This window comes from Neodiprion lecontei, chromosome 7 (assembly GCF_021901455.1).
Source record: "Neodiprion lecontei isolate iyNeoLeco1 chromosome 7, iyNeoLeco1.1, whole genome shotgun sequence".
Lineage (NCBI taxonomy): Eukaryota > Metazoa > Arthropoda > Insecta > Hymenoptera > Diprionidae > Neodiprion > Neodiprion lecontei.
In genome coordinates, this window is record NC_060266.1 from 1,902,789 (window position 1) to 1,924,831 (window position 22,043).

The 22,043-nt window shown below is 41.4% G+C and overlaps 3 protein-coding genes and 2 long non-coding RNA genes across 6 annotated transcripts in view; 2 read left to right on the forward strand and 3 right to left on the reverse strand.

Moving 5' to 3' along the window:
- LOC107219216 (steroid hormone receptor ERR1) overlaps nt 1-5,092 on the reverse strand; it is a 37,565-nt gene extending 32,473 nt beyond the window's left edge. The window contains exons 1-2 of the mRNA XM_046744908.1: nt 4,780-5,092; nt 3,791-4,645 (exon numbers count right to left, since the gene is read on the reverse strand). The gene's annotated coding sequence lies outside the window, so the exon portion shown is untranslated. The remainder of the gene's footprint in view (nt 1-3,790; nt 4,646-4,779) is intronic.
- A 459-nt stretch (nt 5,093-5,551) lies between these two features.
- LOC107219218 (DNA polymerase alpha subunit B) lies at nt 5,552-17,426 on the reverse strand. Its single transcript, XM_015657373.2, has 7 exons — nt 16,723-17,426; nt 16,235-16,460; nt 16,053-16,107; nt 7,272-7,372; nt 6,384-7,178; nt 6,036-6,239; nt 5,552-5,960 (listed from the first exon to the last, which is right to left on the reverse strand). The coding sequence occupies exons 1-7, from the start codon at nt 16,799-16,801 to the stop codon at nt 5,633-5,635; spliced, it is 1,788 nt and encodes a 595-aa protein (XP_015512859.1). The 5' UTR covers nt 16,802-17,426; the 3' UTR covers nt 5,552-5,632.
- LOC124295321 lies at nt 13,065-15,315 on the forward strand. Its single transcript, XR_006905231.1, has 2 exons — nt 13,065-14,588; nt 14,997-15,315. It is a non-coding gene; the product is annotated as an uncharacterized LOC124295321 (long non-coding RNA).
- Nucleotides 17,427-17,607: 181 nt separating the features above from the next.
- Nucleotides 17,608-19,523, forward strand: LOC107219217 (dynein axonemal assembly factor 10). Of its 2 annotated transcripts, none has more exons than XM_046744909.1 (4): nt 17,608-18,056; nt 18,122-18,622; nt 18,732-18,829; nt 18,918-19,031. In XM_046744909.1, exons 1-4 carry the CDS (start codon nt 17,790-17,792, stop codon nt 18,937-18,939), a joined length of 888 nt encoding a protein of 295 aa, XP_046600865.1. In that variant the 5' UTR covers nt 17,608-17,789; the 3' UTR covers nt 18,940-19,031. The 2 variants fall into 2 exon arrangements, with proteins under 2 accessions (XP_046600865.1, XP_015512858.2); XM_015657372.2 differs by having other exon boundaries at nt 17,623-18,056; nt 18,928-19,523.
- Nucleotides 18,380-20,181, reverse strand: LOC124295319. Its single transcript, XR_006905229.1, has 4 exons — nt 19,682-20,181; nt 18,897-19,131; nt 18,686-18,818; nt 18,380-18,574 (listed from the first exon to the last, which is right to left on the reverse strand). It is a non-coding gene; the product is annotated as an uncharacterized LOC124295319 (long non-coding RNA).
- Between the last annotated feature and the right edge of the window lie 1,862 nt (nt 20,182-22,043).

Sequence of the window (22,043 nt, forward strand, 5' to 3'; positions counted from 1 at the left end):
TTTTTTTGCTAACCTCTTTTTCTTTCCATCCGCGTGATCCGCGTACTTCGGCATGTATAATTTTAGCAAACGTAACCAAACGCGCAGAAATAGAATTTAAACCGGTACTGTACATCATCCATTCGATTTTGTCTATGCAAAAAACGCGAAACGTTACGTTATACGTATACGGACTAGATTGGCGAAACGTTTACCTTTATACATACCATAAGTTTTATACCGAAAATTATAACCGTAGATTTGGTTATACGTGTAGAAAAAAAAAAAAAAAAAAAAACGAGCAACGACGAACGGGCATTGGAAAAAAAATTCAACCGGCGCGTGATCAGCGCATCGCAACGTCAAAATGGCAACGATGATAAACGTGTGCGATAATATTAAGAACAATAATAACGCCGGTGATAACAGTAATATGAGAGAGAGAGAGAGAGAGAGAGGGGGGGGGGAAGAGAGTAAGAGAGTAAGGTAGATAGAGAAAAAAGAAACACATCCACAGGCAGTGTAATAGGTCAGTTATTCGCAATCTGTTGAACGGCGAGCGACGCACGGTGGCGATAAAATGTTATCAAGGTAAATTCTTATCTCTCCCTTCCCCACCCGTCTGTTAATTTCATTATTTCGTTTCGTTTTCATCGTTATACTTACATTATTACACGTAATATATTTCTTATTGGCGAGGACGTCGCCGCCCAGTTATTAAAATTATACACCATCATTATTTATACCGTTATTATACATTCATTCAAAGTTAATAATATCCACGCATCTATATGTAAGCCGAGCAGCTTGAAATATTATTGAGAAATAAATTTCAAACATTATATCACCGCACGGTTCGAGCTTTCGTATATACTCGAGAGTATATATATATGTATTGTTTTTTGCTCTAAACACCAGACTGCAAATGTATATTATAGAAGGAAGTCGCGAAAACAAAATACAACAAAGAAATCCCCATAAAAAAAAAAAAAAAAAAAAAAATGCAAAGTGCAACTGAAAAACTACCAAAAAGACTAAAGTTTATTTTCTCTCATCTTTGGTTCTTTCTTGTCCGAATATTGTATTCCGATCACGTAACCAACCGCATCTATATATACATACGTAAGTATACTTGATGTATATATACATCTGTATATATAATACACATACCGTGTGTTCACAGTTGCACACGGTCTAATAGATAGCGCGGTGGTATAAAACGTCCGTTTACGGAGGGGCGGGGGAGATAATTTTTAGAAAGTCGACGTACGGTTGCGTTGAATTCTCTCTCCCAACGGATGACGGAGAAAAAGAATACACACACATGCGTATCAAACATACACGTATATTCTTTCTTTAATTAGACACAGTGCGAATGCGGGGGATATTATTTTGTTTTTAAACTTACACGATTATTGAGAGAGAAAAATAGAGACAAGATTGACGGGGAATATTTTCAAGGAAGAAATATTGTACATGAAAATTGATTCCCTTATTTTGCGAAAAAGATGGAGAAATAAAAAAGTAGAAGAAGTAAAAAAATGGACGACGTACGAGATCGGAGAAGTTGGAGAGTGGATGGCGCGACGTGTCTGTCTGCGATACCGGCGCCAGAGTTGCCTACCTGACCCGTCTTAACAAATTTCGGCAGTACCCTGTTAGCGACAGGCGTAGATTTGCAGTGTGCTAGATTGTATAGATATACATGCGCGTGTATCTACATTCGTACATGATCGTACGTGTGTACGATAGATTATCGAGCAAACAGAGAAACGCGCGGAATACGCGCTCGGCCATTAACGTGGGTTTTAAAACCCGACCTACGCCGCGGACGAAAAAAACGACGGCTGCGATCTCCCACCACCGCGATGCATGTGTATATACATTGTGGTTGTTCATTTTTTAACACCCTTTTTTAAGGCACTGATCAAAAAATTTGCGAAAAACCTGCCGGAGGTAGGAAAATATTTCGAGGTCGCTACCAATTATTGTAATATTTTTGACTTATTTTTATGTATACACCTTACGGACTTATGTATATGTTGGTTTATTATTATTATTATTATTATTATTATTATTATTATTATTTTGTATCGTGGTCCAATTAATCATTCACCGATCAACAGCAAACTGCGCCCAACAACTTCGCAGTTGGCTGTCCTCGTCTTTTAACCGAAGGATCAATCGTCTCGGAGAAATTTGGATAACAGTTTTTGCTATCGAAATAGGAGTATCGCATCACCTTAATGTCCCTGTTTCGTTTTCGGTACTGATTTTTATGAACAATGATTAATTGGACCACGATACGAAAAAATAAAATAACATATTATATATGTATATATAAGTCCGTAAGGTGTACACATAAAAATAGATAAGAAAATATTACAATAATTGGTAGCGCCCTCTAAATATTTTCCTACTTTCTATTTGTCTTTGACACAAATTTTTCGACTATAATCATAGAATAATAGTAATAAAATTTACTATATTACACTTTACAATTGTTTTATATGTAATGTGATAACAATAATGATAACGATGTATGATAATACGCGTTGTCAATTCGAATGTTACGTAGTTTATAATAAATATTACAGGCAAAACAAAAATTCACGTTGGTACGTATATATGTATGAACGATGTCAAAACCGGATCCGAATACGTAATGTAACCTCGATGTTTTTGATTTTCTTTTTCATCTTCAAGTTTACGAACTGAGGAGAGATATTTTTAAAAAGCTTTCATAATAATCGGTTCTAACGTATCGAGGGTCTCTCTTTCTCTTTCACCGTGTTTTTTTAATTTATTTATTTTTTTTTCAGGCAAGATCCAGGACATATTATTTTTGTTCCTCTTTTTATCCCTCGTTTCGATAACATACCCCAAAAGTGTTGGCGCGTGTTTTTCTCTTTAGCAATTTCTCGGACAAGATTGTGTAATTGCATTATATATTATCGAACAGTTTAATTTTATCACATATTGTAATAATTTTGCTACATAACATACTTACTCGTAATTGACTACAGTTTCCATATTGTATTCCTCATTTCCTTCTTTCTTTCACTTATGTTTCGTTTCGATTGATATAAGGATTTTCGGGAGGATAAGGATGAAACAAAAGATGTCACAAAAAAGTGATTAACAAATTAAGAAAACTAAGATAAATAGGTACATGAAAGAAATCAAGGTCAGGAAAAATATCTCGACGTTGTTCCTACGTCGTCGTCGTCGTCGCCTTCAGTAATATCCTGACGTCGTTGTCGTCGTGCCACCACGTGCTAGCGATCGATAAGCGAGACTCACGATGCATAAGAGTCGAAGCTTACGTCAGGTTAGGATTATCTTAGATCTAGCCTTTTTTTAAGCTTAAGGTACAGACCCAGCTTATGTTAGATTAGGTTACATATAATACGTAGATTCAGGGTAGGTTAGGCTTGTTTGAGTTGTACGAAAATCAATCCAGGGACAAGCCTCAGACATTCTCATCGTTGAAAACAACTCAATGAAAACCGTCGTTACAGACATGCTCGACACGTGAATGGCGACGGCTTTTTTTTTTTATCTTCGTCTATCTCACTCTTGTTTTGTTTTTCAACAAAGATGGTGGACGAGCAAAACGCCACATATGAACATTACACATCATATATATTGGCAAACTCGTTCGGTTGTGTTCACAATGCTAGTGTTTCATCATCGCCCCCTCCCCCCTCCCCAAATTACCCCCCACCGTCCCCGTTGACTAGCGATGAGCTTACCGAGGCCACGGACAAGGTGCATCCTAAAAACTGCATAACACATTGGAGTGGCTTACCTCGTCATGTGTGCAGTCCTCCTATTCGGCGGTTGAGGTATCGTTGATATCTGTCCGGAGGCCGTGGAGCGTTGACAACGTCGAGGATGACGAGGATGGGACGTTTTCGCGTTTGTTTATTAATATGCCGAACTGGCGTTGGCGTCTCGCGGAGTAAGGACGGAACACGCGATCTGTGATGTGACACGGACTTGAGTCGAGGTGGCAGCACGACGCGCTAGAAAACCCCTCTCGCGGAATATCGGGGAAAACAAAGACGCGGATTTGCTTTTCCTCTCCGAAAAGCTACCGCGACGCATTCACAGACTAGCGGAGAGGCGAGAAACTCTCATGCAGCTGGACGGAGAGTTTGTTCCACGGTCTACGCGAGAGCTTCTGGAACCAGTGGAAAATGGCGTTCGTTCGCTAGCCACTCGTGTCGGCATCTGACGGCGGAATTGGGAAACCTCACAAAGAACTTAATGGTAGAAGTTCAGGCCGCTCACACCGCACGACGGACAGACAAACTTTAGGAACACTGTTTGTATAACGTGTTTGTCTGACTGTTCAGCGGATTACGGAGGCGCGAAAGCTTGCGAAGCAATAACAAAAAAGAAAATAAACAATATATTAATAAACAATGGGGTTTCAACTCTGACGGCACATGTCTCGACAGGAATTTAACACTCGACGTAACCCCAGACACGCACGTACGTAAACTTTTTCAAGGACGCAAAAGCGACCACCGCGCTCTCTCTCTTTCTCTCTCTCACCCCGTGTATTCGACGTGGTACTCGATTCTAGTGCAGCCACCACACTTTCACCTGGTTTCAAATATGGCCGACAAAAGTATGGAGCATCGGTGGAGTATCAAACCTGGAAACAGAATATAACACCGACTCAACATTGTGGCATTATTACTATGATTTGTTTCAACAAGGTTAGCGCGCTCAAGTTTTTATTAAACTTTGGCGATAATCTCAAACGAGTTTCTCTTCGTCGTTTGTTACCTAGTTTCTTTTTTCTCTACACTCGTTTCGTCATCGCGACTGCGTTAACGTCGCTTTTCTAGTGGATAGCCTACGAATTTCCCCCCTGCCGCAACCCTTGACGGGATGGTCGACCGATAAAAATTCGTTTTCGGTTGTAAGATCGTCGGTTAATTTATTACTATCGAGTATCCACAATTTTTCCGGGCGAAATAACAGTGTGAGGAAACTCGATGCTGCGACGTGAAGAACGAAAAAAAAACTGTCGCCATGTTGGCATATTGGTATTCATGTCACGTGATCTCGTAGATTTCTCGAGATCTTCAATTCTCACACTCACTTCACGCTGATGCGACATGATGCTAAGCTTGAAAATACATTAATAAAAAAAAGAAATAAAAAATGTTTAATCGTATTGAACGACTACGATTCCATTGGACCAAAATCTTATGATAAAGAAAAAAAAATCAAATGAATAAACATATAACCAAGTATGTCCGGATGATCTTTCTTTTTTCTTTTCGGGTAACCGTAAGCGAAAGTTTAGTGGAGAACTATCACTCACTTCAAATTCAAAGAAAGCAATATCAAGTACCCGAATCACGGTTTAAAAAAATTTCGCAAGTGTCGAACGCATCGTACCAATTACCACGATTTATCATCTCACATGTACGATTTTTCGAAAAACTAAAAAAATGTTATCGATATTTATCAGCGTTAGGATGGAGAGGCTACACTGTAGCTACGGTTAGGAAACGGAACGCTCATTCAATGACGATCCCATAACAAGCGATTAAGGAACGCTGGAAGTAGACGCTGTTTAATAATAGTAATAAAAATAAGAAATAAACAAGTACGTACTAACGCTACTATCTTAAATTTTGAGGATATGTACAGCCACGTTTTCACTGGGTTTCCAGGAGTCGGTATCTTTCGGCGGGACGGTCACCCTAAGCCTTGCAAAAGAGCCTTTGACCAATCTTTCGGGGTTCATGGCGACGCAGTCGTATATTTTGTTGCAAAAGTATCGCAAGCTGGACGGTAGAATCAAAATGTGGGGCTGTTGATGCATGAACGCGTATTTCTCCCACAGGTCCGTGTCAACGTTGACCTCTTCGGAAGGCGGCACCAACGGATAAAAGCACTTCTGGGCCAGAAGATGAGTCGCCAGACGCGTCAGTCTGTCGAACCTCGTGGAGTTGCTAATTCGAACAGAGACAAGTATGCAGGCTAATTGTGAATGCAAGAGGTTTCGCATCACTTCCAGAAATACTTACAAGCTGATTTCCTCGCGTCCCAAATGCATCAGAGAGTCTACCGAAGTGCTTCCGATTATTACACCCTCAATATCGATCATGCAAGGGTCTGGCATCAAATGCAGATTCGGATATGTATGCTTGAGCCTGAATTCCGGTGTAGGGAAGATCGGCTCGTGGTGAACATCGCGGTTAGACGACACCAAGATCACCTGAGTACACGTGCTGCAAAATAATGAAATTCTCCAATAATATCGTTCGAATAAAGTCCGAGAAGACTGAGTGACCAATTCCAGGTTTTCATCCAAACAACACCGGCGAATAGACTGAAATTTAAAATCTCAATCTCCGATTAAAAGAATGCCTTACTCTTTCAGTTTGCGCATGATATTTCCAACGCACTGTTCGAAAAAGTCATCGAAAGTTAGCGCCATCTCGCATTTTTGTATCTCCGTGTGACTGAACTCGACGAAGGGTCCGACTAGTATGAGAACATGGGGTTGATTTTCACTGACATAATCAATCAGTTCTAGGAGAGGTTCATAGGCGAGATTATCCGACTGAGTGAACGGGCCTGCGGCAACGACTATCCGAAGATCACTGCCAGCCAATTTTGGGGACGCTGAAGGTGGCGCAGGCGATTCGAAAAATAAGTTCTTTACAACGAGTGTATGTCCAGTTGGATTCACACCCTTTACAGACACGATTTGCCCCGGAAATACGGAGTACTGATCCAGCTTTCCAAGATCCAATTTGACCCTGACCCCGGAAGACAGGTGCTTGGTTCCCTCAAGCATGATCGAAGCGGTGTTCAACTTCCCCTCGGAGTCGCAGCAAATTCTACCGTAGCTCTGTATCTGGTACTGACTCCTCGAGTAAACGCCAACCGGTTCGATTTCAACTTTATCAATGTTGTTGACGGTCTTGCACATCGCGGATCCGAGTTCCTCGCCGACAATGTCCAAAGCCTCAGCTTTACTGAGGAGCTTTTCGTACATGTACAAGGCTTTCGAAGGCACGTGTGGCTGGTCCTCGCTCCTCTTCACCTTTACTTTGCGTCTGCTGTTCTCGTCGGTCTTCCAGCTCTCAGGATCCGAGCCAAATTTCAACAATATCTTCCCTCGATTGGCTGATGGTGTCGAGGCATGTCTGCTTGGCGTCGTTCTGCACCAGATATTGTTCGGAAAATAATTATTTGTGAAAACCTATCTCCACTAGCAAGATCATCCATATAAATGTAGTATTCTTATCCCTTACACTTTTGGGGAGAAACTCGACGGCGTAAACGGACTGTCCACCGCCCGGACCTTGACCTCGGAGTTATCCTGCTCCCCCTCGGGGCTGCGCAATCGTTTTACCTGTTTTTGAGGGAAAAATGATTGAAAGAAGAAGATAGAATTTTATATTACCGATTTTCTTTTCTTTTGCTCTACTCTATCCTTTCCTTTTCATCGTCTATACGTATATTCTTAGTCAACCGCGGTATGGGCGAGCGTGTAATGCCCACATCGAAGAGGCCGCCGTAGACGAGTGTGTATCTAGTCACGAATATTAACAACAACGTGTACTAAATTCATACTCGTCTATGGAAATGCCTCTCGTGCTATTCTCAATATTTTGAAAAAAAAACAAAAAAAACATTGCATTCGTAGTTGATAAACCTTCACCGACATATCACCCTCATCCGTTGCGTCTCCCGATCGTGCTTAATGAGTGTGGATCTAGTCACAGCTTGGAAAAAATGTGCACTAGACCGTCACTCACTCAGTACAATGAGAATTTCTTTCGATATCTCCATTACGGTAGATCAACTATTACAAAAGACCTAACTCACGTAGTTCAACGAAGTCGGAATATAAATATAAATCTCTACATCGGCGTACCATCAGTATTGTTTATTGGGAGTGTGGAACGAGTGCGGGAAACAGGGAGTGTCATCAGCATCGACATTAGGAGTTAGAGTAGCGTCAGCAGAGCCGACGTCGTCTAGAGGAGGTTAACAGCTTTTAACCCGTCACCATTTAATATATGTATATACATATATACACTCCTTTTATTACGCATTGTTTCAATCAATTTCAACCATTTCATTGCTCGTTCTTTACCAGCGAGAGAAAGACAAATACAGATATACTGTGGAGGGATGTAAAGTTGTGGAATGAGATGAAATTGGAGCACGAGAAGAAAAATGAATGAGAGATAATATAGAATATATACCGAAAAAGGAACACGTGGCTCTCAGAAGATCCTAAAACTATCCTCAGATCAAGACCAGGATCGCCAAGTATTAAAAACAGACATCTGTGATCCCTTCAGCATTTTGAAAAGACAAACAGTTGCGAAACGGTCTCTCTTTTGATAAAAGAAATTTCTACTAAAGAAAGGAGGAGAAAAATAACGATTCCTGAATTGTTTCTCTTCACAGATTTCTCAAATTATATATTTCCTGATAGATTTTTAAGCAAACAATGTTACACGATACGTTTCTGAATGCTCGTGAAATACGAGATTGAAAAGAAAAGTGCGATATTTTAAATTCGACTAAAACCCAGTCAGTTTTCGATTACATACTGGGAATTCCCTGACCCTCCCACTCCCTGTATCACAATCTCTATTTAACCCTGCGCAACCGTCTCGTTGCAGCGGCAAAGACCAGGATGAGAAGCAGCAAAAGCAAAACCGAAGCAATAGCGAGCGGCCAGGCAAGCAAAGCAAGGCATCCCATCCATCCATCCATCCACCAGTGCTCGACTGGCAGCCCCCGTCGCCCCTTTTCTTTTTCTCTCTTTCTCTCGCTCTCTGGGTTTTATAATATTACTGCAGGCAGTTGCCTGCCTGGCAGCCAGTTGGTCGGTGGAGAGCCAGAGGCAACCGATGAATCTCACACACCACGATGAGACCGTGGGAAATGCCGTTGAACTTTTACTACTTTGGCCAGTCATACACACGAACCATATCGTACGACACGCAAAGAATTCGCGATGTAATCGAAGCCGGGATTTATGGTAAACGTAGAACGTAAAACTTGCGCACTTCTCTTTCGGACCCACGGAAACGAGTCGGTTCCCTAAATCAACGTACGCATTTATTTATTTATTTATTCCACGTATCGTAATTATACACACCGACGATGTTTAAAATTGCAGATTCGTCGCCGCATTTGCGTTTACAAATTGCTAAAGAATAAGGACTTAATGAAAGTCGACTTAACGACTTAAAGAATAAACGTATGAAGAGAAACAAAATACAAATTTAAAAACATTTTAGTCTGATTATGATCAACGATACGAATTTTTTTTTAACTCTAATCACGCCCCAGTCACGAAAAAAAGTTGCCGAGCCAAGTTATTCGGTATTAAAAAAACTGTACGATTATCAAGATTATACTAATAAGATTGTTGAACACAGTTTCACGGTAAATTTGGAAAGGTGAAACATGGGGCAAAGGGGATAAAGTTTGTGAATTACACCGAGTTACAAATTTTTTGCACATGCTTTTAGTACGTAGTGCGTACATTTCTCCCACCTTTCATTTCATCTGTTCCTCTCTTTTTAGCAGAAATGTGAATAAACATGTATTATACAATACACATATGCAAGATTAGATCAAGTCGTTTTGTATTTTGTATTCTTGATCCCCCCCCCCCCCTTTGATCTCGGATTTGTAGATATCAGACGAGCCTATATTGACTTTATTCAATATGATTAAATACGAGCCTCCTACAATGGACACATAAACACGTATCGTCTACCAACAAGCAGATTTAATTCCGTTTGATTCCTCTGATTCTCCCTCAGTTACGAAAGCGATGATGCACCAACAGCATATACGCAGTATATGTATCATTTGTTATTTCATTTTACTTCACGTTTTTTTTTTTAATTTTTTCTCTTTCTTATTTACTTTATTTTACCGGGAAAGTCACGCAAGAATCGACGAGGGAAGCAGCAACAAAGCGTCTTTCGCCATTCGCCTCCAAGATTAAGGATGTATACGGCGTACGGTCCGGTAAAAAATTATTAAAATGAAAAAAAAAAAAAAAAAAAAATGATTACTTTGAATAATAACAAAATATTGAAATGAAGGTTGATTCGTTAGTTGAATTTTGATATCGGATGAATCTCGCCTCGATAAATCATCAAGTTACAAAACTGTGAGTTCAAATGAAGAAAGTTCAGTTATTTCGTGACTTCAGATAATTATCGCAAATTTGATTGCAACACATTCTTTGAGTAAATTATTTGTTGTTAACTTGGTGGCCAGGAAATAAAATCGTCATCGCTTTAAGCGATTTGTGAAGAATTAATTAGCATGATTAAAACGATCCGTACCTACATAATTTATTTTTTTTTTAGCAAACGTGATGGAAAAAATTTGTACGAGTATACGTATAGTAATTTAACGTTGCTTTCAAATTTCAATCAACATAGATATTTCGATTGAATTGTGTAGAAAATTTTTGTTCAGACTATACACGACCGATACATCTTTAAGATCGTTACAAACGTTGACGCAGGGAGTTTCGGTCAATTGTGCTTAATTAATGAACTCCACCACGAGGCAACCGCGTGCTTCAACGAAACTAACAACGAATAATTATACTTCGGGGGTTGCCGCCCCAAATTGAAACAAGGAAAGACATCGACTATTACGAGGCATCAGTGATTGGATCGATTTTTATAAAAAAAATATCGACAAAATCAAGCAATCGATCAGTGCGGGAATTATTTGGAAAAATTGAAATACACAAAACTTCGACTTGACAATAAATGGAACCAGTAAGAAGTGGCGATGGAATTGATGAGAAAAAAAAAGAAAAGAACAAAAACTATTTCGCCTCAATGGTTGGGACATTCCATCCATTATCGATTAATCATCGAGAAATACTGTCTGGCTGAGTGACCGTAACAGCACTGCTGAAACAACTTGAGCAGGTCGAGGAATTGAAAAAAGAAGAAAAGCGTGATAGATTGTTTAATACGCGGATCACGTAGCGCGTGATGATTTCTCGTTGAATATTTTCTATTCTCCGTTTATCATTTATCATCTTTCATTCTGTATCCGCGAGAAGGTGCCTAGAGAAAGAGAAGAAAGAGAGGGGGAACAGATTAACGGTTCTCAGCTTTTTCTTATCCTTATTCTTTCTTTTAGTGTTCAATTCCGAGAAATATGGGTGTATGCTGCACAAGCACACACGACACACGCAAAGCATGAAATACCTACGCGATGCAGGTACGCACGAACGGTTGGGCCTTAGCCGTTGGGCCTTTTGTCTAGGAGATTTTGTGGCGCAGGGAAAAAAGGAACAATAGATGCCCGAGTAATGGCTGCACTGCAGAACTACTGCAACAACAGCCCGGAATTCGAATGCATATCTGTATAGTTATATATAACCGATGACGAAATTTGCGGAATAAGATTTCTTTCGCGAGCCTCGATTTTTGTGCGATCGAATCGAAGCGATCGTATTGTAGAATATCGGTAAACATCGACAAAGAAAGACGTGTTAAAATCTCCGGAAACAAGCCGAAGGAAAAGTGGAGAAAGTACATTTTTGAAAATCGCAATTTGAACGATGACGTTTCATGAGTAGAATAAGGAGACTGTGCAGAGATGAATTATTTTTTCATATCGATCTTTGGTGCAACTTGTGAGTATCATCGATAGACTCAACGAGGAGAAACGGATACAGCGAATCAGTCTCCGATTTTTACACGTTTTTCATTGGATCACCGAGTAAACACGTTTCATTGGGAAATAAGGAAACTAGTGTGGCGGTTGGGGTGACTTGGAGAGAAGGGATGGATGCACGCGCGTTGGGACTCAACAGGTTGTTGCGCCGAATGTGGAAGACGGAAGATCGCGAAAGGAAACAAAATACGAGAAAAGTGGAAAAGTCGTTGAGAGAAAAACAATGATAAGAACAAGGACATGAGAAGGGGTTGAACGGGAAGTTCGTGAAGTCGGCGTCGGATGAAAGTCGTTACGATCAGGGGTTGAAGAGGCGGTTGGAACGTTCGAAATCCGCTGAAAGGGTGTTCAAACGGATGAATAATAAACGAACGAAAGAACGATCGATGAAAAGACGCAAAACACGATTCACTTACTGATCGAACGACACGAAGAACCGTTCGGAAACATTATACTATACAGAGAGAGGACGCTTTACGACGACGATTGAGAAGCGTTATGCCTACCGGCGATTATGGCGGACACGTCCTTGAAAACTGAAATTATTCCTTTGGAAGAAGAAATCTGGTGGACGGGTCCGAGCGGCGAAGGAAGAGGAAGAGGAGACGCGGGCGGTGGGGATGGATGCCGATCCCCACCCGCCTTTGTCAGGGACAGGACGGAAGACACGAACTAACTCTGCAGTCCGCCGGTCAAAGTGTAGAGGAGGGGAGGGATAATGGCGGCAATCTACCTGGCCGCAGGATTTTTGTGGCGGGAAATAACAGGCCCGAAACGTAACGATACGTAACGAAACGGGCTCGTCGAGGGGCCCAACCGACGATTTCGATTACGACAAAAAACCACCTGTCGGAGGTGAAACCTCGCCGAACGGGGCCTTTTCGCTCCTCTCTACTACACTCTTCCCGGTCGGCAGGTTTGCGCCGCGATCGATCCGTCGGAAAATCGGAAAAACATTGTCGAGACTCCCGCTTTCTCTCGCTCTCATATTTTCGTCGTACTTCACGATCTTTCGATACTTCGAGAAATGTGGAAGACCCGAATGCGCGGTGCAAGACAATCCATTTTTACCAATCAACGAGACTTGGGATCTTTTTTATATACTGCTCGATTTTTTTGCTTCAAGATCGATTTTTTATAACCGAAGAATTTCGCAAGGAGTCAGAAGACGACGACGAATTGCTGAACTAGGCGTCGAGACTCTCCACTCCACACAGGACACGTACACACGAATCCACGATCGATTTTTCGTCTTCTTATTCTTGTTTTATTGTTCGTTGTTCTTCCTCTTCGTCTTCAACTCTCCCGAGTTATTACAACCCGATGCGTCGCGGGGAACGCGATACGACAACGCGACACGTGAAGAACAAGAACGTGAACGTGAACGTGAACTGTCCACTTGACTTCTCTTCTCTCTCCTCTTTTTCGAGGTGTCGCGTTTCGTGCGGTGATATAAAAACGACAGTAGCCCTCATCCTCGACCGAATTCACAGCCGTTATTTTCCTACACCAAAATCTCAACTCTACTACTAAAGTCTAAAAACTTGAATTCAGAAGACCATCTATGTTACACTATGTAGTCGGAGTTTCTTTTCCTTAATCTTTTCAGTATAAATTTCGTGATTAGGCTCATTTAACGTTTCATAACAGGAAGTGATAGAGTGATTTTCGAATCGATTCTACTGAACTCCAAATATCAAGCACACAAACACAACGACTTGGTATTCAATATTGTTCAATGTTCAACTTTAACCTGTGACTACAAGTTGTATAGATGATCTTGAAACATTTGAATGTCGAGTTATTACAAGTTTCAAGTTTTTTAAAGTAAGGAGTCGAGATTAGGGTCTGAGGAAGGACCACGAATTCGACCGAGAGACGCGGGAAGAGAACGAGACGCGTACGCGCCGGCCGACGGCCATAAACTTGACTCGATGCTGCTCTCTTCTCGAAACCAACACCGACACCGACACACACTGACTCTGGTTACAGAAACTCGGTCCCGGCACAAAGAACGCGCGACAGTGTTGCCAACACACGATCTTTCAAACGTCGCTGACCGTGCACAGCACCGTATGCTTCCCAGGGACGTAATGTTAGGTCCCAGAGCCCGGACCCCGATTTTGTAGTATAAAAACTCGGCGAATTACCCTATAAACTGGACGGTACTGAAAATTTCAAGAAATTTTCTTCCACGATGCTCGGACCTTTCGGCAGTCGTTTACGATATTACAACACTTGTGACTGCCGTAATGTAGAATACTAAAGGAGCGGAATTAACAGCTCGACGAATTAACGTGGTATCGTCTGTTTCAATTTGCATAATCAACGAATCGAGTAAAGTTCATCTAATAGAAAGATCGGCTGAATTGATAATCAAACTTTCCAAAAATTATCCGACAATATATTCCAACTAGAGAATCAAAAAAATTGACGTCAAAATCAAGGTTGGAGTAGGTTCATTTCCCCATGGCAAAAAAGACAAACAAAGAGATCGCGAGTTTGGATAAACAATGTTGTATGAAATTACGCAGGTCCAGAATAATGCGAAAACCAGGTACGATGTAAATCGTATCGCGTGCTTTTAATAATGTACAATCATTTTTCGCCGATCGGAAGCGCGGCGCGTTTTAGCGAGAGACGAACACATGCCAATCCGCATTTCCTTGGAGATTCATATATATACGTGTCGTTCTCTGTCTGACGGGTTTGAAAAAAATCGAATCCGAAAAGCCGTTGGAACGAACCGGACTTTGATTCGAGAATTCACGATGCGTACTCCGAGCGGCCGACAAACAGGCGGCTCGATATTCCGTTACCTCCAACGTTTCCGCGGCAAGGCATGTATTATACCCGAGTGAGGAATTTCCTCTCGCTGCCAGGTAAATTGATCTTGTTTTAAAAAATTTTTTTTACTACTCCTGTCTTTTTACACCACGATCTTGTTCGAACGAGTTCTTTGTTATTTTCGAAGCAAGTTTGAACGAACGTTGCAGTTTTAGATTCTCTTGATTCTCCGACTCGTTGACGACTCACATAATAATAATATTATTATTACTATTATTATTATTATTATTATTATTATTATTATTATTATTACGATGAAATTGCGGATTTATATTTTACAAAAATAGTTGAACACATCGCGCCGCGTGAATTTGATCATGGAATTTCAATGAACGCGGACGGAACGAACAAACGACAAGGTTGAAACGTCTTTTTACGATAATTTGCAACGCGCGAAAATCTTTGCTGATGATAAAACATGTATTCATGAAATTATATTGCAGCTCGAAATTTTCGTCAAATTACGAAGCGGCGCGCGTTCGCTTGACGTAAGCTTGGCAACGGCGCTTTCATCAAACTGCCTAACGCTCTGCTCGGTTCCTGCTCTTCTACCACCACCGGCTGCATCGGTCGGCTAGCCGTCAGGATCGGGAGGAGAGGCGGTTTCACGGAACAAGGGGAGAGGTAGAAAAGAGACGAGAGAAAAGTGGGGAATGAAAGAGAGAAAAAGAGACAGACACAAAGCCGGATAGGAACCTTGGGAGATTCGAAATATTTCCAAAATTCGCCGGAGGGAAAAAGTGGAATGGAAAAAAAAAAACCGTACGAAACGATGATTCCTTTCCATTATCATGGGGAAAAAAGTAAACCACAATTTCCAACACACGTAGAGACACGCACATACGCATGTAAATCGATCTTCTTTGCCTGGGAACCAACCAATGAAGAGATTATGAACAAAAAATGAAAAGATTAAAAAAGTTGAGGCAACTATCACCAGCGAGCTGAAAACCTGCGCGGCAAACAAACGAAAAAAGTAACAGCCAAGAAAGCAAAACTCGTAGTGTACAGAACGTGTATGTGATCTGCCTGCTCGACTGAGGATCGAAAACGAGTATCTTGATCTCTAAATGATACCTGCGTGGCATAATACATGGAGGAAAGGATAGAGCCTGCAATGAGGGGGAGATACAGGAATGAATCACACGATGGCGCATACTTTCGATAATGCCTTTATAATGATGGGTTGTGGAAATATCCCCCCCCCCCCCCCCCCTCCCTCTGCCCCTTTAGCTCCGCTACTCTAAGAATATATCCTGACATTATTATCTTCCACCTGCGGTGAAAAGAATTTTTGACTATTCTCCGCTGTTTGGGATTTCTTGAATAGAATTAAGTAATCATTTATCGGCCCGTAAAAGCTGCAAAAGCGAGATAAATAATTCTGGGAAACTGTTGCAATAAAAGATACAATGCACGTTTTTATAAAAACACAATAAAAACAATGGAAAAATTCATGTCTTACAACTATTATGGAAAAATGTGTTGTTTTTACTCACTCTTGGCGTCGTTGGGGTTTTCGCACCGTAGAGCTCCAAAATATCTTCGTCATCACTGGGACCAAGTTAAGGAATCTGCTTGTTATTTTGAAAAGTATTTGTACCAGGTCTGGCAGTTTGGCGAATTGAGTTTCCAAGGTTTACGTGCAAGAATTTCAACTCAATTTGTTTGCAAAGGATACTTGTACTGTTTCATTGAGTGAGAGTTATACACGGCGAGTTTCGACAGTTTGGCATCAGCCTTTGAATTACCAGCGGAGCCCATGTCTTTCTTCAACTCGTTTCTTTCCATCCGCAGTAAATACTCCACAGTTGGGTTGTCGCCTCGGCACTGTGACACGCTGAATGCCATCCATGTTTCGACCAGCGCTTCTTCGTTTAAATTGTACAAATCGCAGAGATCGAGACCTGCGGAGGATCAACCATGTATTAGAAAATAGACTGTTAGCTATCAAAATGTAGGTAATCGTGCATGTGATCAGTTTTCCCAAATCAATTTTTCGGATTTCGGTAGAAGGGCCAAAGAAAACAGTCTACTAAAACGGTACGGTTTCTTTTCCAACCCCCAAAATTAGCGAGACGCGTTTCGACAGATATCGAAATTCCTCCTGCAGGATTTTAACTTCTACGTGCGAATGACGAACGCGAATGCTGAGATTTCGATACTCACATTTATTGAGAGTCGCCTCGTCGTTAACGACGACTCCGAAGACAGCGAAATGCTCCTTCAAAGCATCCTTCAACACCATCTTGTTGTCTGAACTCTGACCGACTGCTCTCTGTTTTCCCGCCAAATATATTTACGTACCTCGAGGTCTCTGGAATAACGAACATAACCTCACTCAATATCACGCTCTCACTCCATCGGTGTCTCTGTTTTTCCCTCCTCTACATCATGACTTGAGAAGGACAAGCTAACCATGCAAGTGCACGAGGCTAATTATTCAATCGTAAAAAACACCAATCACACTGCTATTTGAGCGATAAAAAATCTGCCGAAAAATCAACGCGCATTGTATCAACAAGAAGAGAAACAAGTGATTGTCGGCGACGCGAAACGACCGTTGTAAGTATTCAAACTTTCCTGATTCAAACTCCTTATTCTTCTTATCCTTACGCTCTGATTGGCTACTAGTCACATCCGGTGCTTCTCCACTACGCCGTTGATTGAAAAATATAAAGACGCGTATCGCTGAGCAAATTTTCCTGACCTGGGAGCAGAGAAGTATTATGCATGCGAATACGCTCATCTCCGAAATGGTCTATTAGGATTTGGCATTCCGATAGTACAGTAATGTTTATTAATGCTTTGGAAATCCGGCTAACTTGTTTTCGGTCCGAAACAAAATGCGAGTTTGTTTCTATAAGTATTATATGACAATGACTGACAGTGCTGGAGGTACCAGAGAGATTGGGAGTCATTGTCACATAATTCATATAGAAAAGAACTCGGATTTATATTTCGAATCCCAAATAAGTTAGCCAGAAGCCCAAAACTTTCATGAACATTATTGTACAACAGAAATGTGACTTTGACCATCGGTAGATTACTGCGAAGTGCTTACCACTTGATGAAAATCGCAGAAGCGATAAATAAGGCATACAGCTAATAGGAGGCGTTGGTATTTGTTTATCGCGTGTTGGCAGTCATTTAAAAGGCTGTCTCCTCGTGTCGATATCGGCTGGTAGAATTTCGCGGCTGAAAGTGCAACCAAGTCCGTATCGAATGATTTAAAAATGGATAAACTATCCAAGCCGCAGATAATATGTCACATCGAAAAGTCAGTGAACTATTCTTTGTTCGACGCTAAGTGGATACCAAGCAGCGCAAAGTTCGTCGTAATGGGTTCGAGGCCGCGAGGATCTGGCGTTTTTCAAATATACGAAATATCCAGCGGGGAGCTTAAGCTGATCAAAGAGATCGAGCGCTCTAATCCGATGAAGTGCGGCACCTTCGGAGCGTCAAGTTTGAGAGAGAGATACTTGGCCGCCGGAGACTTTAAGGTAAGAATCTGAGCCGCTGTTACCAGCTCTTTACTCGCTGTCGATTAACAATTGATCATTTTCAGGGTAAACTGAATATCTACAACCTGGAGGATCCTGCGATTCCTATTTATTCGGCAAATGCTCACAAGGAGATCATAAACTCCATTGACGGCATCGGCGGGCAGACGATAGGTTGCGGGGCTCCTGAAATCGTCACCGGCTCCAGAGATGGCAGCGTCAAAGTCTGGGATCCGCGGCAAAAGGGGCGGCCAGTTGCAGTAATGGAACCAAATGAGGGCGAAGACCGTAGGGACTGCTGGGTTGTCACTTTTGGCAACTCGTACAACTCTGAAGAAAGGGTCGTCGCGGCTGGCTATGACAATGGCGACGTTAAGATGTTTGACCTAAAGGCGATGGCTCTCAGATGGGAGAGCAACTTGAAGAACGGAGTTTGTGGATTGGAGTTTGACAGAAAAGATATCGCGATGAACAAACTGGTCGCCACCACTCTTGAATCCAAGTTCTACCTGTTTGACCTGAAAACTCAACATCCCAAAAAAGGATTCTCTTATCTTTCAGAAAAAGTAATTTGCAGTTCAGTTGTTTTGCTTGTAATTTTGTCAAAATAACCAGAAAGTAATTATTACCCTTTTATAGAGCATTGCAACAAGCCATAATCCGACTTGATTTCAGGCGCATAAATCAACTATATGGCTGGTACGTCATCTGCCCCAGAACCGAGAGATATTCATGACGTCGGGAGGTGGAGGATCGCTATGCCTTTGGAAATAGTAGATAAATTTCATTCACTCAAGTTCATAATTTCCTAACAAATTTTTAGTCGAATGTTATACTCACAATGTAAAATTTCTGTTCTTGTGTGCCGCAGCCAATATCCTGAAAAGCGAGTGACAGCAGACGCCGATGGCATAGAGCAGGGAGTAGTCGGTTCAGTATCTCTGCTCCAGAACAGCACGCTCTCTTCTCAACCAGTCAGTTCGTTGGATTGGAGTCCAGACAAGCAAGGACTTGCCGTCTGCACTGCGTTTGATCAATGCCTTCGTATCATAATCACCACGAAACTGAACACGTACTGAAAAAAAAGAAAAGTATCATTTTCTGCAAGATTTTTTTCAAATCTGTCCGGCTCGTTACTCTTTGCCGGCTTTTCGTACATTCCATGGTATATGCAGGATTATTAGCAGTATCATCTAATGGTGGGCAGAAAACCGTTCACGAGAATAAAATGGAAGACGTAAAATTGTATCAAGTTGGATGCAAAAACTTTGAGACTCAGTTCTGCGATTGAATCTAGAAGGAGAAAATAATTATGGAACCCAATAACGTATTTGAGAGCTCTCAGCACAGTACATTGTAAATAGTTTCATTTCTTCGCTATATATATGTACCGAATATCGCTGAATAGAAGAGCTTCGGTAATATACGCGGAAAAATAAAATAAAAGACTCTAAGACTTCCATCGATCACAAAGCGAGTTGTAGTATTTTTGTTTTGTAGATACAATTCAACGAGATGGGAGAAGAAAAGAAAAAAAGGTGTCAATTATTCTTATCGTATAATTGAACACGATGACGTGGTTTTTTTTTTTATCGATTTTTATAATTTCGATGTAAATAATTTACCATCAAAATGTTCGGGCATTATTTGATTCCATAATGCGTAGCGAATTACCGGTAACAGGGATACAGAGAGTGAGTTACGAGAGTATAGATATAGTGAAATTGTCTATAGACGAGCTAGGTAGGTAGGTAGATGGGTACAGGAATAAGCTACGGGAGTTTCTGCGCTGTTCTATCGATTTTCAAAGCCTGCGCAATTATGCAACAACATTAGAAACCAGAGACAGAACTGGGCACGAAGCGGGAGTGAGATGAAGAAAGAACGAGGTGGGGGACATGACCGACTACGAAAACACGTATGTAACGAGTCTAGGTGAAGGAGAGAAGAACAGAGTACAGAGTTTCGAGGAGGAGGAGAAGAAGAAGCAGGAGAGGAAGGGGTTGCGCCGAGATAAGGGGAATAATATGTTATTGGGGCAGTCTATTTGTAAGCAACCGCTTATTAACGCCGCTACCGGAGTCGGGCGGCCATTCGGCGTCGTTACGCAACGGCCATTTTGGTTCCGCTGCGACCGCGTCGTGTGATGGCATCCGAGTCCCGTAGCATCTCGATCGCTCGCCTAGCTTTGCTCTTTGCTCGCGCACCGCACACGGGCAGCGTGAAATCGAGGGTATTTTACCGTTGTGTTGAAGCGGGCACAAGGCGTGTGCGTGAAACACGGGATTACGGATATGCGATCGTAGATATTACAGCATTTACGGCGTTCACCAGCGCCGGCCATACTCGATTCTTACTAAGGGACCTGGCGATGATTTCTACAACCACAAATAATTTTATGGAAATTCGAACGTTTCCTATTTTTTTAAATTGCATTGGCTTGCAGAGAATGAAAATCTACAAGTTTTTGTGAGAAACTATTCATATTTTCAATTTAGAAATTACTTTCACCAAAGGGGGGGGGAAGAGGCGGAATCCGTACGCTCGCGGTACCCGATGATTTCATTTAAATAGCTAGCTGAGTGGCTCCGGCTGGCTCTATTCAAGGTCACGGATTCCGCGACTTTAATTACATGAGTTATCCATGCTCCGTGTACCCACCCGTTTAACCCACGCAGGGTGCAGCCAGCTTTGCTGCGGCCAATTATCGGAGTGAAATGGACTATTAATCACGTTGAAACCTTGCCCACGTTACACTATAAAGTCAAAATTTGTCCGAGAGAAAGAGACAGATAAACGACTCGTGCAATATTTTATCCGAAAGACGTCTCAAATGACGATTATTAAGTTCGAAGACTTATTTTAGGGCAATAAATACCATCTCACCATCTTTCGGCTGATTTTTACTCCTTCTGATGTCCAGTTGCGGAGTTGATGCATTGAAGGATGATCCGGATCATACCGTAATCTGCTAGCGGCAATCCTCCCTTTTACATCCAAAATCCAAATCTGATTTCAGTAAGCGATCAACCAACTAATTTGGATCTCGAATTAGATCTGAATTAAGTTTGCGATCTGTGTGAAACAAAATTCCCGGCCTTCCTACAACTGTATGTAAAGCTTGAGAATGATTCTGGTAACAGGTATCCTAAAATCCAATTACGCTCCAGAATCCTGCAACCAGCAGTGATTACATCGTGTAGTGGTAATCCAAAGTTTAAATTCGAATATACTTATACCAAGAGGTTGTGAATTTCGATTTTCATTATTGAAATAAACTCATCATTGTAAAAGAATCAAAATGTAGTCAATTCTTCAATCCCTAATTTCCTATCCGTTCTTCGATTTTGAATCTATGCTGTTCTACATTAGTTTTCTCCGCTTGAAATAACCTCCTCAAAAATAAAAATATCTGGAATTCCTGATCAGATACACAAACACACAGTTTCTAATCCATAATGTTAAAAAAAACAGGACAGTGCACAAAGCGAAGAGTATTTATCATATCATTTTCAATGCACATCATCATCACGAACCATGACATATAAGATTAATTATAACAACGCTATATATATCAGGAATTGGTGTGTGCAAGAATAAATTGAGCACAAGAACTTCCATACACGCACCACTTTTGTAAGAATGTAAATTGTTTTCAATTCGTACAGATACTTGTTGTTAGCCATTGTACGTAATCTCACACTCTTGAATACAGAATCCCACGAAGCACGCCCCGTGCGCATCGGTAGGTGGGTGTAAAGGCAAATACATACATCAAAGTGCCAGTACGATATAACCGTGAATGATATAATTAACGCAGTGCAGTGTTACGCTGGTAAATGCATGTATGTAAGTACATACATACGTCTCTATATCTACATTATACACGATGAGAATATTATTTATACACCGCGCGTTGTTACGTGACTTACTCGGGTTTAAATGCAACGCGGTAACAACGATCGACCCAACCAACCGTGGACTCGT

Excerpts from the sequence above, each read along its gene's own strand:
- LOC107219218 (XM_015657373.2), bottom strand. The coding sequence starts at position 16,801 with ATGGTGTTGAAGGATGCTTTGAAGGAGCATTTCGCTGTCTTCGGAGTC. Across the intron at positions 7,179-7,271 it reads TCGAGTTTCTCCCCAAAAGT|AACGACGCCAAGCAGACATG; the intron begins GTAAGGGATAAG and ends TATCTGGTGCAG. Across the intron at positions 6,240-6,383 it reads ATCATGCGCAAACTGAAAGA|CACGTGTACTCAGGTGATCT; the intron begins GTAAGGCATTCT and ends ATTATTTTGCAG.
- LOC107219217 (XM_015657372.2), top strand. The coding sequence starts at position 17,790 with ATGGATAAACTATCCAAGCCGCAGATAATATGTCACATCGAAAAGTCA. Across the intron at positions 18,623-18,731 it reads TCTCTTATCTTTCAGAAAAA|GCGCATAAATCAACTATATG; the intron begins GTAATTTGCAGT and ends ACTTGATTTCAG. Across the intron at positions 18,830-18,927 it reads TCGCTATGCCTTTGGAAATA|CCAATATCCTGAAAAGCGAG; the intron begins GTAGATAAATTT and ends TGTGTGCCGCAG.